Source organism: Botryllus schlosseri, chromosome 1 (assembly GCF_051294905.1).
Source record: "Botryllus schlosseri isolate E-star chromosome 1, Bs_hap1, whole genome shotgun sequence".
In the NCBI taxonomy this organism is placed as follows: domain Eukaryota; kingdom Metazoa; phylum Chordata; class Ascidiacea; order Stolidobranchia; family Styelidae; genus Botryllus; species Botryllus schlosseri.
Genome location: NC_137236.1, coordinates 1876744 through 1894549, shown reverse-complemented (window position 1 = coordinate 1894549; position 17806 = coordinate 1876744). Strand labels below are relative to the sequence as shown.

The window sequence follows — 17806 nt, the reverse complement described above, 5'->3', positions numbered from 1 at the left end:
TCTCGATATTGTCAAAGAGAAGAATATAATTCGAGTTAGCGTGGTCGGTTAAACCCACGCGAAATACTGTAATCGACTCTCGACGGTAGCACGTTCATCTGGACAAGGCAATTTCACATCGACTCAGCAGACTATAACTACTAGGGATGGTGTGAACCTCTGAAAGGTTCAGGTTCGTGTGAACGCGAACCTTTTTGAAAGGTTCTGTGTGAACGCGAACGTGAACCTCATGACGTCATGTGACGTTAAATTGCTAATTCTAACCCTACATTTCAGTGAAGTGATAGCCTATTTCTTCACTATACCTTTCCACGACTCGCCACGCATAATGCCACAATGCTGAAGTACATATTGACGTTTTAAACGTCGTCAAATGTATCAACTTGGGCAATCACATGATATAATAATCCCATAAAATCAAGATCTTCCGTCGCTTTGCCAGCAATTCCGACGTGGATTTGCAAGGGAATATAAGCTTACGCACAAACGGTGTATAGGCCAGACTGGACAATGTATTCGGCATCTGAGTACTGCTAAGTCGGAGCATACGAGTATCGCAGGCCCCGGCGACGTTGATATTGAGCGGAGTGTAAAACGGGTTTCTATACTCGCTATACCGATAATATCCTATTAACAAGCTATACAGCAGTAGCCAACACCGCAATCGAATGGATTTGGGTTTTGTGATACAATAAACATAATGAAATCAAGATTGATCCCGTATATATTTCGAGCCAACTTTTGTAACAAAGCAACTATAATTTCTGGTATTGCCAAGGTGCATGCTCGTATAGTGTTGGTTTTTTAATGCTGCCAACGCCATGCATAGAGTGGCCCACAGTTGAAATGCAATAAATGTCAACCAAAGATGGTATAATGAAGTAAAAATTGTAATATATGAAAAAGGTTCACAGTGCAGAACCTACCAAGGTTCGTTTGTGAACGTGAACCTCTAAATTTCGGAGGTTCACACCCAGAACGCGAACGTGAACCTCACGTTCACACCATCCCTAATAACTACCATAACATCACATGGATGGCATCATGAAGATAATTAATTACAAACAAAACGTTCTAAATATTACTCTCTAGCACCATATAATTTCAAAAAACTGTTGCATGCTTTACATTTTGCCTTCATTTCAATTTTTGAAGTTCACCGGTCCGCCAGACATATTTTGAAATTTTACCGGTCCGCGAGGTGGAAAAGGTTGAGAACCACTGGTCAAATAAAGTGCGAGTTTCAAGGTCCAAATTGACGCTAATAACCCATAATTCGGTAGGTTGTCCAGTTTGATACTTGAGCAATAGTCAGCTAACATATGTAAGCTTCAATCTACTCTAGTATCTTGCCCCCATCATCGTCAGATTTTGTGTGGCATTTTCTCTTTGCCCATATCTGACTATGTCAAGGTTTCCAGGGAAATTGTTATGATCTTTTACTGTTTTGAATGCCTGCTGTCCGACGTAAACATATTGCAGTGGCACATCTGTATCAGGGTTACACGTACATCCTTATTGTCTGACCAAGCTATAAGAAAGCACAATATATCAAAGGTGAACCATATGATCCAATCGTGCTGGTGATATTGCAAGAATTCAAGGTTTCTGTATTGAGCTAGGACACAAGTGCGGGCTAATAACACAGCATTACTAATGGCAGAGATAAAGCATTGAGATATGCGATTGATCGTTACTATATTTAATCGGCTGATGAATGCAATTTTACCAATTCCATTTTGCGTGGAAACAGGTTGCTAAAATAGATCCCTAATAGCAAATGATGTATACAGCATATATGGTATGCATCCACTGGAGAATAGGCTACTACTTATACAACAAAAGCAGGTATTGATTTTGAGATAATATGTCTGCATCATTCGACTGGACCAGGATGTAAGCGATCGAATAGTCTAAATTCGGCGACTTCCCTGCTATATAGCATGTACGTTCGTACTTGAATGCGCCAGTCATCACCGTGTTTAATGAGTGCGTTATGCCATACCATGCTGTTCTGCATTTTAAAGGAGTAAGCATCGTCATTGGTTTATTAGCAATTTTATCAGTTCAATACATCACAAAAAATGCGATACAATGAAAAGACAGGAAGATGTCGAAGCGACTTGGAGTAGTCTATGGAATCAGCTACCCACCTTGGCCTAGGCGATGTAAAGAGGATGCATGCATAGGAATGAAAGCGACAATAAATAAGGCGGCATGGCATGGGAAGCGAGATCGATTCGATAAGTCAGTCGTGGTCCGGTAATCTTGAGGATGGACTGTATTTATTTAGTAGTAATTGCAGTAAACTATTCGTCGGAATTTGATTATGAACCTATCAATTGTATATATTACGACTATTCCTCCAGGACAAAGGAAATTTAAAGATATTTACCGGTGACTATTTTGTAACAATGACCAAACCAAGCGATGTACGATTTGAATTGTGTCAGGCGCGCGGTATTGTTGCAACCATAGCTACGTAACGGATATCTCTATTCAGGCGTCGACATAAAGATCTAATTCAAAACACGCTCGCTCGATTAGAACAATGATCGAATTCTCAACATTGTTCGGGTGTGATATCATTTAGCTGAATTACATGTATAGTCTTTACACCGCAGTTACTGTAGTGACAATATTCCTTCATGCTGGAAGTGATCGAATTAGCATCAGAGTTCAGAGATAAACTTAGTGCGATTCTTAACCTGAGGTCCCGTCCCAAGGAGGAAGCGCGAACGGTTATTTTCAGGGCGCAAGCCTTGCCGTGTTCCGCAAATAAATTTTGGGTTTCGAATCATGAGCCCGTTCACAATAGACGAGGTGTCGCTAGTCTATCGTTTACTAGCCAATATGACTCTTTTGGAGATACGATACTGCCTTTCCGACGAATTTTTAATTCGGCGAATATGGATATTTATTAGTAATATAGAGTGACTTATTTGCAAACTTCCATAATGGCCTGAATCATTATTTTTGCGATAGCTGAAACAAGTTGTTGTGAGGTCAAGAAAGTGGCATATATTCATATTTCATAGGGCTCCCCTTTTAAATCCTATGCATTGGTGTTAAATATTGACTAGAATAACTCATTTATCATTCCACTACAGTAGAGGTTGTCAACCCGCGGGCCGCATGCGACGCGCAGACAGTTATTTTGCGACCCACGACATCTTTCATTAGGAACGCAATTACTACTGGCACATTATTGTTATGGAAGGCCGATGTGTCATATTTGTCGAAGAACAGTTGTTGTAACGAAGCTTATAAGTTTAAAATGATACCGTGATAGTTTCTTCTGGAGTTATACATATCTCCTGATGTTCAAGAAAACGTTGCTAGTTAGATGTCATGCCCAGCAGCCACATTTTGAGGAATTGTTAAAATTGTCGACGACGATACAGACGTATTCAAAATTTCTTGGAATATCGCTAAACCCAAGAATATACTAGAAAACATGTGACTTCTGTTATGTTCGTGTATTTACGTTGGTATCGTTTGACTCTATCCTGTTTAGGACTAGTAATAAGCGCCAATCATTATTTCCTCGTGTGCCTTGCGTTGTATTTATACCCTGTGTTCTGTTGTCTCGTGGTCTTTTTCATTTAACTGAACTCTGGATCGTGTCGCCTGTCTTAAAGTTATTCTGCTGTATAATATACTGATTCCGTATTGCAACCTCGTCGTATTGAGTTATTGTTCAAACAAGATCAAGAACATAACAACTTCAATATAACTTTAAGGTACTGTGCGTATGTTTGCTGTTTCCGGAATTAAACAGCAAGACCAACATCTGCTGACAAAGTTCGAAGCTACAATTGTCTAATTGAACAGTCACCAGGAAGTTCAATGTCAGTCGAATTTTTATCGCATGTTCTTAAACACGTTGCCACCTAGACCACTTTAGCCTATCATTGGAGGAATCCACCTACTTCAAACACATTTTCTAGCTAATTATCCAGGTGCATTTTAAAGCGTGGTAATATAAGTCTTGTTTTCAACGTTACCTAATTCAGTTCGCTCCTATCGGACGACTAAAAATAGGTCATCAACATTCAAGTGGCCCGCGCAAACGTTTTTAAATGTCATGTGGCAATTTGGCCGAAGAGGTTGGCCACCCCTGCTCTAGAATACATTAAAATGTACGAAATACCCGTATAAGACTGGTATAGGCTCCAATACCCTAAATTTAATAGTAGCCGACAAATATACATGGTGATAATGTTCTGTGGTCCGCAGCGTCTTTTGCTGTTAAAATGCGGCCCGTTATACGAGGGAAGTTGAGAACCCCTGCACTACTGTATTTTTTTCTATAAAATGTGACATAAAGTAAGTATGTTATAACAACATCATTGATGCACACCGAAATATGATCTCATGACGTCAATAATTGCACAATGTGACGTTACAGTAGATTTGTTATCGTGACGATGTGAACCTATACTTTTATCCGATATGTATCAAATCTGTAGTTAGGTGCGTAATATATAAGATTTTAGTTTAATGAATATAAGCGTCGTGGTTCGCAGATTAGCTTGCAGATTAGTAACCCCTTGTTGGTGAAAGCAACGAAACAATGTAGTAGATTCACGGACCGGGCCCGACGTGTCATAGTTAAATAATACTTTATACTCATTGGTGTCAACTATCACAACAGAGACTGATGAAAGCAATTCCTGTCGATTGATGTAAGATTACAAAATTGAGGTTAGCTCATTGTCTTTTTGCCTGAACTGTGAGCGTTACAGGATCAAACTTTAATGGGTGATATTAGTGCGATCAATTCCCAATGACAAACTTCCTAAAGTATGTTTTCTTCATGTGCAAGTCCACTATATAAAGAGTGTTGTGCGGTTGTATAGACAGAATCCTAGGCGATACGCACAAAATGCGTGGAGCTCACTATAGTAACTATTCATAAAGCGTCCACGTCTTACAAATACTTAATCACGCAATTATTGACTAGTGCTTTATAAGAACTTTACGTTCAAGCTAAAACTACTATAAAAACTACTGAAATCTTAACAACTTCACCATCACATCACTTTTAAATGCTACCTGGTGGTAGAAGATAATAAGCTATTACGTCACATTTCTAGTGCATGATGATATGACTCGTGACTGAAAATTGTGATTTGTTTTGGTGCGACCTTCTCGTAAAATTACTCGTTTTGGGATTGACTGTGTGATTAAATAAAATGACTCAAGTTGATTGGGTTGACCCTTAAAATCGGATGAGAACATGCGACTCGGAGCGGTGGCTTGGTAATCCTAGGGACGCAACAATCTAGATTCTAGAAACTGTCATACGGGTAATAGTAATATATCGAAAGTTCGTAACTTGCGCTGCGTGGGGTATATAGCCATCTAATAAAGCCAGCATGGCAATCATTGGTATTCTGTGACCCCCGTGACGTATGGTTGGTTTCTTGCTGAGTGTTGTTTGTTCTCTTTGTCCATGTTATTATCGGTGGCGAGCACGGTAGTAGTACGCTATATAGCTGGCTGTAACACCAATGAAATCCTCGCCGATTAGCCATTTCTATCCCAGGGGTTCTTAACCGGATATAACGCAGAGCGAATGTTTGTAGTTGTATAATTGACTCCAGAAGGTTGCGTTTACAATTCGCTGCGTGTTTCTTCTTTTGACGGACCGGCGTAACCGCACCGTGCGGCCTTTTTTGGCTGACGTACCACGACCTGTCTACGTATTCGATGGATCACACTGACGAATATATTTTGTTTCCGTCTCCACGACTTTATTGAATCACGTACGGCAATGCAATGGACTTCCGAATCAGCGAATAATTATGAATAGAATGAATAAATATCTCCCCGTGGCATTACCTACACATATCTCTCATAGCCACGAGAGAGAGTTCATGCACAAAACATCGTACGATTTCATATTTTGTTATCTACGTTCGCACGACAACATGTACGACTCACAAAGGTCTTATCGGGTCTCAGTTCAGGGAATTACGTAAGGTTTACCAACTCCTCATTGAATATTATTAAAATGGCGTTATACCAATATATTTCGTTAAAAGTTCCCCCTTCCTACCAAAAGAACTTGGTGTAAAACAAAACGAATATATTGGTTAATATCTCATACCTAGAGTCATACAACATATGGACTGGGGCTAATCATAGGGACTGAAGCTAATCCTCGGGATTGGAGACAGGAAACGATTTTATATACAGGGGCAAAAGTAAACTATTAAAACGAAATACCACCCTAGCGTGGCATTCGGAAACCCTATTTGTCATTACCACCTTGGAACGACTCGCAATATCATCGTTTCGTCCTACTGGCAACTGAAACTCAGATCAACAATAGTTAGCGTCCAAACGCAACCAAGAAATAAAAGACATAATTTAACAAGCACAGAAGCGTTACAACAGCGACATTCAAGGTCACTTCGCATGCAAAAACACAATATTATAAAACACCAATTGAATAACTAATCACTAAATAGCACAAAAGCGGGTTAACAGTGCCGTTAAAGATCACTTCGCATGCAATAACATATTATCATCAAAGACTTATGAAAATTATAATATTAAACAGTCCAAAAGCGTTACAACCGCGACATTAAATATCACTTCGCATGCAATCAACAAGTTAATGAAAGTGTATAATAAAGAGCAACAAGATGAAACACAATACAATGCAATTCATAGACGAAACCAGTCTATATGCACTGACGAAATCCATCAACGTTAGGCTTACCATACGTCCTCTTTTAAGAGGATTTGTCCTCTTTTTTTGACTTTTTTTGAAAGTGTCCTCGGAGGACGCCCTTTTGTCCTCTTTTTTTGAGATTTTGTCCTCTTTTTTGAGATTTTGTCCTCTTTTTTGAAAATTTAGGTCAGATTTAGAGGCAACCGCGAGTGATATGCCGTAAATTAGCGCAGAAGTGAAGCTCCGGTGGGTATTTTGGAGGGAAAAGTGGTGATTTAAGCTCTGAGCGAAAAGAAGACCTTTTTTTAGTCATCCACCTGGCTATGTAGAAAGAAAAAACGTTATTTTGAGCTCTGAGCAGAAGTGATGCCCTTTTTTTTCAGTCAACCGATCACGAAGTGGGAAAAATTTTAAGGTTTCTTCTCCAGTTTTGCATGTCTGAAATTTCTGATAAAGTGTCCTCTTTTTACATTTTCAAAATATGGTAAGCCTAATCAACGTGTATGCAAGTTCAACACCATAATTCATCCAGCAGTCATGTTTCAAAACCCCACGGAACATGCTATTCACTGTCATTCACTTATACTTATTCTACTTTCTCATCATTATTGTTAACCCGTCCACCGGGAAAAGCAACCATTGCTACCAAATCCGTGTTGTCCGATCGCAACAACAGAGGGCTTATGGCAACTCAACAATTCTGCCGTGATCATCTCAAATACGACGCACAGTTACGTGCAGCATAAACGGGCCTACACGAGCCTAACGTTTTGGTGTCCGCATTCATTATTACAACGCATACTTTAGCAACGAGCTTTGGTGACCTCACCTTACATTCTACGACGGGAGTCACAACATGATGCAGCAATCCTGCATTTACATAACATATCACTGTACAAAGCGCCATTTAACCGCGCCTATCTTTACTTTACGCGATTCAACAATCGATGAAGCAGCAATCCTGCATTTACGCAACATATTAATGCACAAGGCACAATTTTCATCACGCATATCTTTATTCTACGCGATTGAATGCAACACATAATCATTCAAATGTCTTGGTCTAACAATTCGTCACCCTCTGGACGTATACTTTGGACTTGATTCATTGAGAGTTCTGCATTCATTACATTTTTGGGTCCTAGCTTTATCGTGCAAAATGGATTCATGTCTAGGATTATCGCGATCGACATCAACAGGTAAGCATTCAGGGATACGCTCTCGGGACGCGCTACCGATACTACTCGGACAGTCGCTCTCGCTGCCATCACTACCAGACGAAACTACACAACACACGCGTCACCCGGAGTTACCGCGGAGTTTAGTACCACATTGTCCGCATCAACGGTCGGAAACTGCTGCACAAAATCATCGAACATGTCGTTATCTACATCCAATGGCGGAAAGTAACAAACTTTCAGTCTGTCAATCGACACAACCTTCTCCTTACACTTGATTAATAAGGTAAAGGCCTTGCCCGATTGCGATCTCTCGATCACCTTGTACGGACCCACATACCAGAAATCAAACGCGGTCTTCTTACCTCTCTCGTTTTTTACATATACACGTGAACAAGCCATAAGATCTGGCGGAACGTATGCATTTACATTTGTTCGGATGTTGGACTTATTGAAATTCAAGTTCTCGAAAAATTACCGTACATCACACAGTACCTTCGCTTGACTATTTTTGAACTTATTCGGGTCAAAATAGGTTGCAGCCAACCGCACATTTTCCCCATACGTCATTTCCGCCGCGGAATAATCATATCCCTCTTTCACAGAGGCATTTAATGACAAAATCACAAAAGGCAATAGCCTATCCCAGGCCGCGGGATTATTAGCGCACCCCAAACCGCGCTTTATCCGCCGAATCTCCGTTTCGGAGATCGAATTCTGCTGTGGCGAAAGTGCCAACAAAAATGAGTGTTTACATTCAAGGACCGACATGAACTTCTCCCGTTTATACGAAGTAAACACTGAGCCCCGGTCTGACATTATAACCATAGGTGATCCACGATCTTTAACAAAACCATCAAAGCACGGATCACCGTGTCGGTATCTTGTCCTTTCATGGGAACTGCATTAGTGTAATTTGTGACACGATCAACAATGATAAGAAAATATCGATTACCATCCTCCGTTTCACGAAGCGGACCAGCAATGTCAATTGAAATGTCGGCATTACGATCACTACGGCGCAGCACATGTTTTAAAGCGGAACGCACATGATGAATTATTTTGCTTTTGCTACACATAGGACAAGCCCGCACAAATTCTCGTAACCAAAGATCCATATCAGGGAACACGTAACGCCGTTTAGCGAATGCCAACGTCGCCCGAATACCGGGATGCGACAAAGAATGCACATGTTCAAACAACTCCCGTCTCATATGACGTGGAACCCACACTCGTGGAATTACAGACGACTTCTGTGATTTAACGCCGATATCTGGGGGTGCGTTCATACATGAATTCTGATAATATTCCCAGAAATGTTCTCAGAACTTATTGCGTTCATATCAGGACAAAAATCCTCAGAATTTTCCCAGAAATGTGAGCGTTCAAACCAGTCCACAATTTTCGCGATTGTGCGTTCACACTAGTCGGTTTTTCTCGGGATTATCGTGAAGTCTGAACGACGTTCCTCGTAAGGTAGCGCAGTTATGAGATCACCTCGCCGAGGTGTTCCCATCGTTGATAACAGACTGCGTTGTGTTAAGGCTGAGCGTTACAATGGCCAATAAATTGGCACCGGAGGCCGGGAGTAGTATAAGGATTGCGATGAGTGATGCAGTGAATTAACAACAGTTGTTTTCAACTCAGATGGATGGTAGCTTGATAAGCGTTGCTCTATATAAATTGCTGGTGCGTAATAAACGGCGACGTAGAAGGGCCATGAAAACTCGACAACTTCATCTTCTTTCTGTGTTGGCCGATGAACCTGAGTTTCTTGACTTGATTTGTACTTGGTGGTTGTGGAATCATACTCCAACTCCGCGACGAGTTTATAGCGTTTTGAAGGCCAATAAAAACTATTGGGAGAGGGTCTTGCAATGTTGGACGTCGGTTGACTACAAGAGGCATCTTCGTCTAAATAGGTAAGTGAGCCAGAAGCTATTGTGGTCAGAAAGTTCTTGAAACGTGTTGCAGTACTATTGTTATTAGTTTAGTCGTACGCACATGCAAGACCCAGTCATTCTCTGTTCTATAATAGTGAGCCAGTCGCGTTTCTTGCATAAAATGTACCGGTAGCGTAACTATACATTCTACTTACATTCTATAGCGTAGCTGTCGCTGGAACAACAATTTGTATGACGCATTAATGGGGGTTATGTAGTCGAAATCACAGTTTCTGTCGTTATCGTAATGCACTAGCAGTGCTGACTAACGGCGGCCCTGAATTATCTTGCTATTGCTAGTACTGATTCTGCATGCAGATCCAAGTGCTCAGTTTCACAGGGCAGTTAATTGGTAGTAGGCCTGGATAAGAAACTTTCCATGCTCAAAAAGTATCACAGTGCCTTACTGATAAACAGAAATATTGCAGTGAAAATTAATAAATGACTGCTGTGCTAGTAGTAGTAACAATCATATGATCATTCCTGAAAAAGTTGGCATACCTCTTATAAATTCATCTATTATATTTTGTGTGATGTTACATATTTCCTTCTCCAGGTCCACCTTTCATATCTTGTGCGATGATTTGCGTCAGGATGTTATCAAACAAACTACAAGATACAAAGAGCCAATATCACCGGACTGCAGAATTGCTATCGCATTATGGAGAATTGCTGGTGGTAGTTGCTACCGCCACATTGGAGAGACCTTTGGTTTGGGGAAATCTACCGTCTTCATGGTCACTATGGAAGTGTGCTCAGTCTTGTCAAACCGTATTTCCAGGCACGTAAAAATACCCGAGAACATACACCTTGCCGCTCACAATTTCAGTGTCAAAAATGGCCTGCCAAATTGTATTGGAGCAATTGACGGATGTCACATCCCGATTCCAAAGCCTGTTGAAGACGGTGAAGATTACTGGAATCGGAAAGGTCAATATTCGATAAACATACAAGCAGTGGTCGACTACAAGGGGAGGTTTATCGATGTTGTTATTGGCTGGCCTGGCAAAGTGCATGATGCAAGGGTGCTGAGAAGATCTGAACTATTCTCAAAAGCTCAGAGTGGGGCTCTCTTTCCCCATAGTGAACTTTCAATTGGTGGGCAAAATATACCATTTTACATCATTGGTGATGCTGCATATCCTCTACTACCGTGGCTAATGAAGCCCTATGCTCAAAATGATAGGGACAGCAGTCATTTTAATCATATACTCAGCAAATCCAGGATGGTAGTGGAGAGAGCATTTGGTAAACTGAAGATGCGATGGCGATGCCTATTCAAATCCTGTGACGCCTGCCCAACGAACGCTAGAATGATGATTGCGTCTTGCATCATACTTCACAATTTCTGCGACGCCTTAGGGGACGACATGGACGATGATATAATACTTGATGAGCCAGTGCCGACATACGAGGACGACGAAGTATCAGGAGCGAATGTGCGAGACGCTCTGAGAGATTTCTTAACTCTACCATAGTTCTGAGTTCATTAGTGGTAGTTATATCAAACTGGACTGCTACAGTAAAAATTGCCGCAGAATAATAAAAAAACACATTTATTATTGGTAATTGTGCATGGCACAATTTTAACGAAACATCAACAAGAACAGTTTTGGAGGAAAGAGCCTTCACTTCTCACTCGATCAGTTATTCTGCAACTCTCCTGGGTTTTCCAGGTTTTGTTCCTCGGGCCTAAAAATCATTCGAATTGTATTAAGACAGTTGACAGCAAGCTTGAGTCTCATACCGGAGTATCACATAGTTTCCATGAGCCCTAAGAACAAAAAGCTTTATGTAGCATGTTCAGCAAAAGCAATCTTTCAATAAACTACCAACCTCGTCAGCATCTCGAATAGCTTCAGCTCGTGCTCTCTTTCTAGCTCCCTTTCATGTCTTTCTTTTTCTCTTTCCTCTCTCTGAATTGTAAATAATATATCCTAGGTCTCGGTTATGAAAAAATTGTAAGCCATTACTTGGTATTGAAGAATGGACTCAATCCGTTTGTCTGACCTCTCTTGTCCCAATTCCACTAACTCTCCTTGAAATGAAAATAACAATCCTATTGTCTAAAATCTTCTATATTGTTCATATTGCTCACTTATTTGTGAAAGGTCACTGTTTCTTCTCTTAGCTGGGGCTACAGACAAAAAGCTGTTCATCAGTTTATCAGATAGTCATATGTACAGCGAAAAAACTTACTGGCGGGTAATCCGTTGTTACCTTTCCTTTTCAGTAACATTTTTTCTTGAAAAAAACAAACAAACAGGAAATGATGAAAATAATGTAATTATGAAATTTGATGGAGCAATTGATAACTCACCACTTGACTCAGCTTCAAAAGACGTATCACTGCTGCCTGGCTCTGCAATTAACATAATAGGAGAATGATTTACTCCCAATGACATTGAAACTCACCATCCATGGAGCTTAGAAGAATCGGGTCTGTCAAGGCCTTGTCTTGCAGGGTTGCATCGATAACAGGATACACATCAGCAATTGAGGGTGGTATTCTCAATTCCCCTCCACCAGTTTTCTTCGAGTCGTCCTTGAACTTGCGGTAATCACGAATGAGTCTTTGCATCCTCTTGTAACAGCTATCGTGATCCCGTAGTTGCAGCGATTGAGATATGCTACCGTAGATTTCCCTATTACTTATACATCGTTTTGATATTTTCTCTTGGATCTGTTTCTCGGCCCAGAGAGCGACGAGCAATTTGGTTTCCTCTGTAGACCATAGTATACCTCGAGACGACATGTTTGTTTATCACAAAATTATGCTAGCTATCTATATTCAAGAAGAAATGTAAAAAATATTTATATGATGCTGTACGGTACACAAGTAAAAATGACACCTGCTTATTCCGATCTTCTATATTTCAACTAAAAAGGCATAGTAGACGTCTAGATATACGTCGTACATACCAATTTGGCCCCATAAAACTGCAGATTATAACTCTTTCCAAATTCACCTTGAGAAACGCAACTACAGGGCACACTGCACAGACTACGATGCAGTGGTAATTTCCCGCGCGATCTGAACGCGCCTATTCCCAAAACACGAATATGATTGACAGGCGACGCGGGGCTGGCTGCGTTCAAATCCACATTTTTGGGAACCGAAGTTTTGGAAATTATGTCGTTCAGACCAGCCTCGGGATTCCCGACTGCGTTCACATTGCTGGCATTCTGAGGATTATTCTGGGAAATTTTGTTCTGAAAATTATGTATGAACGCACCCTGGGACGTGACAAATCACGCCCATCTCACACCCAACAAAGTTCCACTCTCTTAACTTCAAACCAGTCTCACTCAGAGTATGCTCAGTGCTCACGAAATCCTGCCAATTCCTTGTCTTGCCTCTGTGCAACTGCAATACGCTTTATGAAATCAGGTTTCAAGCCATCTGGCACAACAAATTCATTAACACGAGATAGGCAATCAGAAACGAAGTTGAAAATACCGCGGCATTACCTACACAGTACACATATCTCTCATAGCCACGAGAGAGAGAGTTCATGCACAAAACATCGTACGATTTCATATTTTGTTATCTACGTTCGCACGACAACATATACGACTCACAAAAGTCTTATCGGGTCTCAGTTCAGGGAATTACGTAAGGTTTACCAACTCCTTATTGAATATTATTAAAATGGCGTTATACCAATATATTTCGTTAAACCGAGGTCCGTTGACCCCATCGGAGTACGAAGCACCACATAGGGTGTACGAGAAACATTAAGAAATAAGGCTATATGTTGTGGACTATTTTCCTGACCAATTTATTCAACTAGAAAATAGTCTTCGCGCGACGCGCGATTTCGTGTGAATGGGCTTTCTGATTTTAATACAAGTACCGTCAGAAATTGTGTTAAAATGGAAAGGGGCTTCGAGAAATCTTATTGGAAGCACAGGGGGCACGATCGCTATAAAGGTTAAGAAGCAATGCTATTACTATGGCTCAATAATGATTATATTTAAGTTTTTATTATTATGTTCCGATGATAATCGAACACAAAATCTCATGCTGATTTAATTTGACTTAGGCAATAACAGTAACAACAGCCTATACTTATCACGACCATATCAAAAACAGGATTAAACTACACCGCTAAAATGCTCTGATATAAGATCAGTGTTCAGTAGATTTTAAAATATTCTACATATAATTGTGGCATGTCGAATGTCCACTTGCTGCAATATTATAACCCGACAGTTTTACGATGTCATGGTGCATCCTCTTCCATGGTGTGTATAACTCGTTAATTAAAAATATTATGCCCGGCAAAAAATAAAATAAAAATTATTTATGTCAAGCGTGCATAATGCAATAGTAACTTACATTTCCACGATGTTTGTGGAATGCCTGTCTGCAACGTCCCTTCAAATAAGGCCTACTTGAAAATCATACATTGAATATTAGGGGTATTCAAAAATGACTTTTTTCTCAAATCATACTGGCTACTTGATAAAATTGTTAGGTTACCTAATTTAAGCCTACACAGCAAATTTGGTTCAATTCCAGCCAGTATTCGCATTGCTACAGAAGAAGCAAGTTTCAATTTATTATATAAAAATAATTATTAAAAAGATTGAAAATTTTCTGTTCACTCCATTAATGTCTTTCGTTGTCTATAAGAACGATGTTCATAAAATTTGGTTCAATTCCAACGAGTGGAAGCGAAGTTATTACCTTTGAAAAATTATTGATTTGAATAAAATAGTTTAGACGGTGTCCGATTCTTTGTTTATTTATTATAGTTGTGCCCACAGACAATTATATTAATTTTTAATTTAATAATTATAGCAATATATATGCAATTACTTTTATTAATGACCGATTCAGTCATGAATTATAGAGAATTTTCGCTCTTCGCGCGATTATGCTACTTGTGAAAACATCCATCCAACCGTGGGGTCTGGGAGAAGTTTGACTTATCACCCTGTGGTGGTTGAAGACCAACGTTTTTGCGGGTGGGCTGACGAATTGCTTTTTGGGCACTGATTTTGTGGATGACCAGTATATTTGTTGTCAAGCGTTTTCATGCGGCGCATTTATTCGTCGTAGCCAGAGTAGCCTACTTCTGGTGGTAGGGGGCAATGAGCGTGCAATGCTTCGACTCCGTAACGCTTCGTCTCTCGACATTGTCGCAGAGAAGAATATTATTCGAGTTGACGTGGTCGGTTAAATTCACGGCCGTCGGCGAGAAAGATTGTAAACGACTCTCGGTGGTAGTACGTTTGTATGGCAAGGCAATTTTACATCGTCTCAGCAGACTACTATCGTAAAATCACATGGATGTCAACATTAACATAGTTAATTACGATCAAAACCATAATATATAATGTCACTCTCTAGCACCATACTTGCGAAAAACGGTTACATATATTTTACATTTTGGTTTCATATCAATTTTTAAAAGTCTACAGGTCCGCCAAATATTTTTTGGAAATTTTACAGGTCCGCGAATTGAAGAAGGTTGAGAACCCTTGCTCTAGAGAACCAAGCGGAATTCTTTTCTAAACTTATCAAATCCTGAACGGATATCCATCTCTATTCAGTCGCATCCGGTAACTAATATCAAATGATCAATCTCAGCAACGGTATCAAATCCCAAGCCATAACGATATCGCTTGTTCGAAACAATAGCATTATGTCATAATACAACACTGGCGTCATGGAAATAGGGTTACTGAATAGTTCTCTCTGGATTTGACTACTTGAAGCTATCACATTTACGATTTTGCATAGGATATGAAAGTTAACGCATCGTGAACCCACCATTGAGAAGGAAAATTCGTTGCCTTAACGATCCAAAGCCCTGGGCTGGCAAGGACTACCTCAGCTAGGATATCTAGAGCCAAACTTTATTAGTGTTGACTAGTGCTGAGCACAATGATTCGATTACTGTAATCTGAATCCAGAATTAATAACGATTATGCGAGTCGAGTAGTGATAGATATCCGCCTAATTTGTTTCAACTCCAACCAGTGGAAGCCGAGTTATTGCCGACGAAAAATTTGGATTATGAATAAAATAGTATTTACGGTGACCAATTCTTTAGTTATTTATTCTAGTGGTGCCCAACGTAAATACTATTGTATTCAAATCCAAATTTTTCGACGGCAATAACTCCGCTTCCACTGGTTGGAATTGAACCAAATTTGGTGTATAGACTAAATTAGGTAACCTAACAATTTTATCAGGTAGCCAGTATGATTTTAGAAAAAAGTGATTTTTAAAGACCCCTACTACAGAATAATCTTTAATGCGACGTTGAACTTATACATTCTATTCTTCTCGGTCGCGTAAAATGTACGTAGATATTTGAACTTTTACCATAATTTATACCGTTATAAGGCCGGGATTACTAATAATTGAATACTAAACCACCAGTCGAGGCCTATTACGCGATTCAGAATGAAATCCATCGGGTCATGAAATCTGCAAATATCCCATGCAAGAAAAGATGACTCTGCTGCTATCCCGCCAGAAAGCGACATTTTTGCAACGCTCACTTTTAGCGATAAGAGTTGTATTCACACCCGTGTTAAGAATAACCAACGCTAGTGTACCAGCGTATTCCAAATTGTGAAGATGTGGCTGTTGGCATTTATTATTGCTGGAATATAACCAATAAATCTATTATATAGCTCAGTGTTCAGGACTGATAATATCGCCCTGCTGTTCAGAAAAGATTCATCATAGATTGTGTTTATTATTTGTATTTTCGGTATTGCCATCTACGCTATCTAATTAATACCACGTTATTATTCTCATGGCAGAAGGGGGTCGAGATTACAATTCTGGAGGCAAAGCTACATCATTATCACATGGTATTAGCGATGAGTAATGTCTGTCGTATTTGATGACAGACTTATTAAGAGGATTCATGACAGTATTATCCATAATATGGATTCCATATAACACAGTTGTAAAGTAATTTCAATACAGTGTATTTCGCTCGCAGTGCAAATACGCAGTGCCAACACGTAATGATAGAAATATGTGACCACGACCGCACAAATTTCTTGCTACGGCCGCAGGTTGGCCACCCCTGACTTAGATGTAAGTTTTCATAACGGCTGAGAATATTTATTATTATGGTAGCTAAGACAAAGTCTATGTGAGGTCACAACAATGACGAATCCATTTCAAAATAAAAAAGTAAAATAACGCAAAATAATAATTACTCATAACGCCCGATGCTCATTTATCAGCCCCATATAATGTTTATTGTCATAATTGGGCAAACGCGACGTCTTCCAGTTATTTAGGGGTCTACATCGGACAAACCCAGAGCGCACAGTTCGATGCGAAGTTTGTATACCTTCTACCTTCTACCTTCTATCACGTCGGCAAACAATATCACTCGAGAATCACTCGTACCCGACATTGCACGCCTTGATGTTTGGATTACGCAAATATTTGATTAATGAGAAAGAATTGCGGACATAGCGACGTCTTCATGGCACATAATAATTCAGTTTTAAAATCTACATTTAATTTCTGATCATGACGATAAATGAACTCCACTTAAAGTGACATTCCCAATTTCAGTTGCGAGCATAGCCAATAGCGATCATCATTCCCGGTTGTTATATTGCTTCTTAACAATGCGGGTAAAATTTAGGCTTGTAGCGGAGCGTTGTGTGACCGCCGAAGAATTTGAGAATAAGTTGTAAAGTTAATCAAATGATATCAGTTTGCGACTATCATTATCAAGGTTTAGGTAAGCGGAAGGAATCGTGCATGACTCTCCCCAGTACCGCTGTTGAGGTGAGCCACCTTCGCGCGCGCGACGAATCCGATGTAGTGAACTTCGATTTCGTACTGCAATGACGTCACGAATCGTCAATTGTAACGAAGCAGTTAACATCGTTGTATGGCTCCTTAGGTCAATATGATCAACAAGGTTCCCGTCCGCTGATATAGTTTTTTGTTTGTTTTGTATTAACCATGGTGTTTGTCGACTACTACGGTCATTTAGACCAGTGGT

The 17806-nt window shown here is 40.0% G+C and overlaps 2 protein-coding genes across 2 annotated transcripts in view; one reads left to right on the top strand and one right to left on the bottom strand.

Moving 5' to 3' along the window:
- LOC145452026 (uncharacterized) overlaps positions 1–17806 on the top strand; it is a 289897-nt gene that overhangs the window by 250345 nt on the left and 21746 nt on the right. The window lies entirely within an intron of this gene.
- On the bottom strand, positions 11347–13025 carry LOC145437753 (uncharacterized). Its single transcript, XM_080315078.1, has 8 exons — positions 12222–13025; positions 12127–12168; positions 12006–12050; positions 11905–11943; positions 11780–11844; positions 11643–11722; positions 11554–11580; positions 11347–11498 (listed from the first exon to the last, which is right to left on the bottom strand). Exons 1-8 carry the CDS (start codon positions 12559–12561, stop codon positions 11450–11452), a joined length of 687 nt encoding a protein of 228 aa, XP_080171204.1. The 5' UTR covers positions 12562–13025; the 3' UTR covers positions 11347–11449.

Bases quoted from the DNA above. Each gene is read 5' to 3' on its own strand.
- LOC145437753 (XM_080315078.1), bottom strand. From the start codon at position 12,561: ATGTCGTCTCGAGGTATACTATGGTCTACAGAGGAAACCAAATTGCTC. The intron at 11,845-11,904 runs GTGAGCAATATG...TTTCATTTCAAG, and splicing joins CAGTGACCTTTCACAAATAA to GAGAGTTAGTGGAATTGGGA. The intron at 11,499-11,553 runs GTATGAGACTCA...AATGATTTTTAG, and splicing joins GGAAACTATGTGATACTCCG to GCCCGAGGAACAAAACCTGG.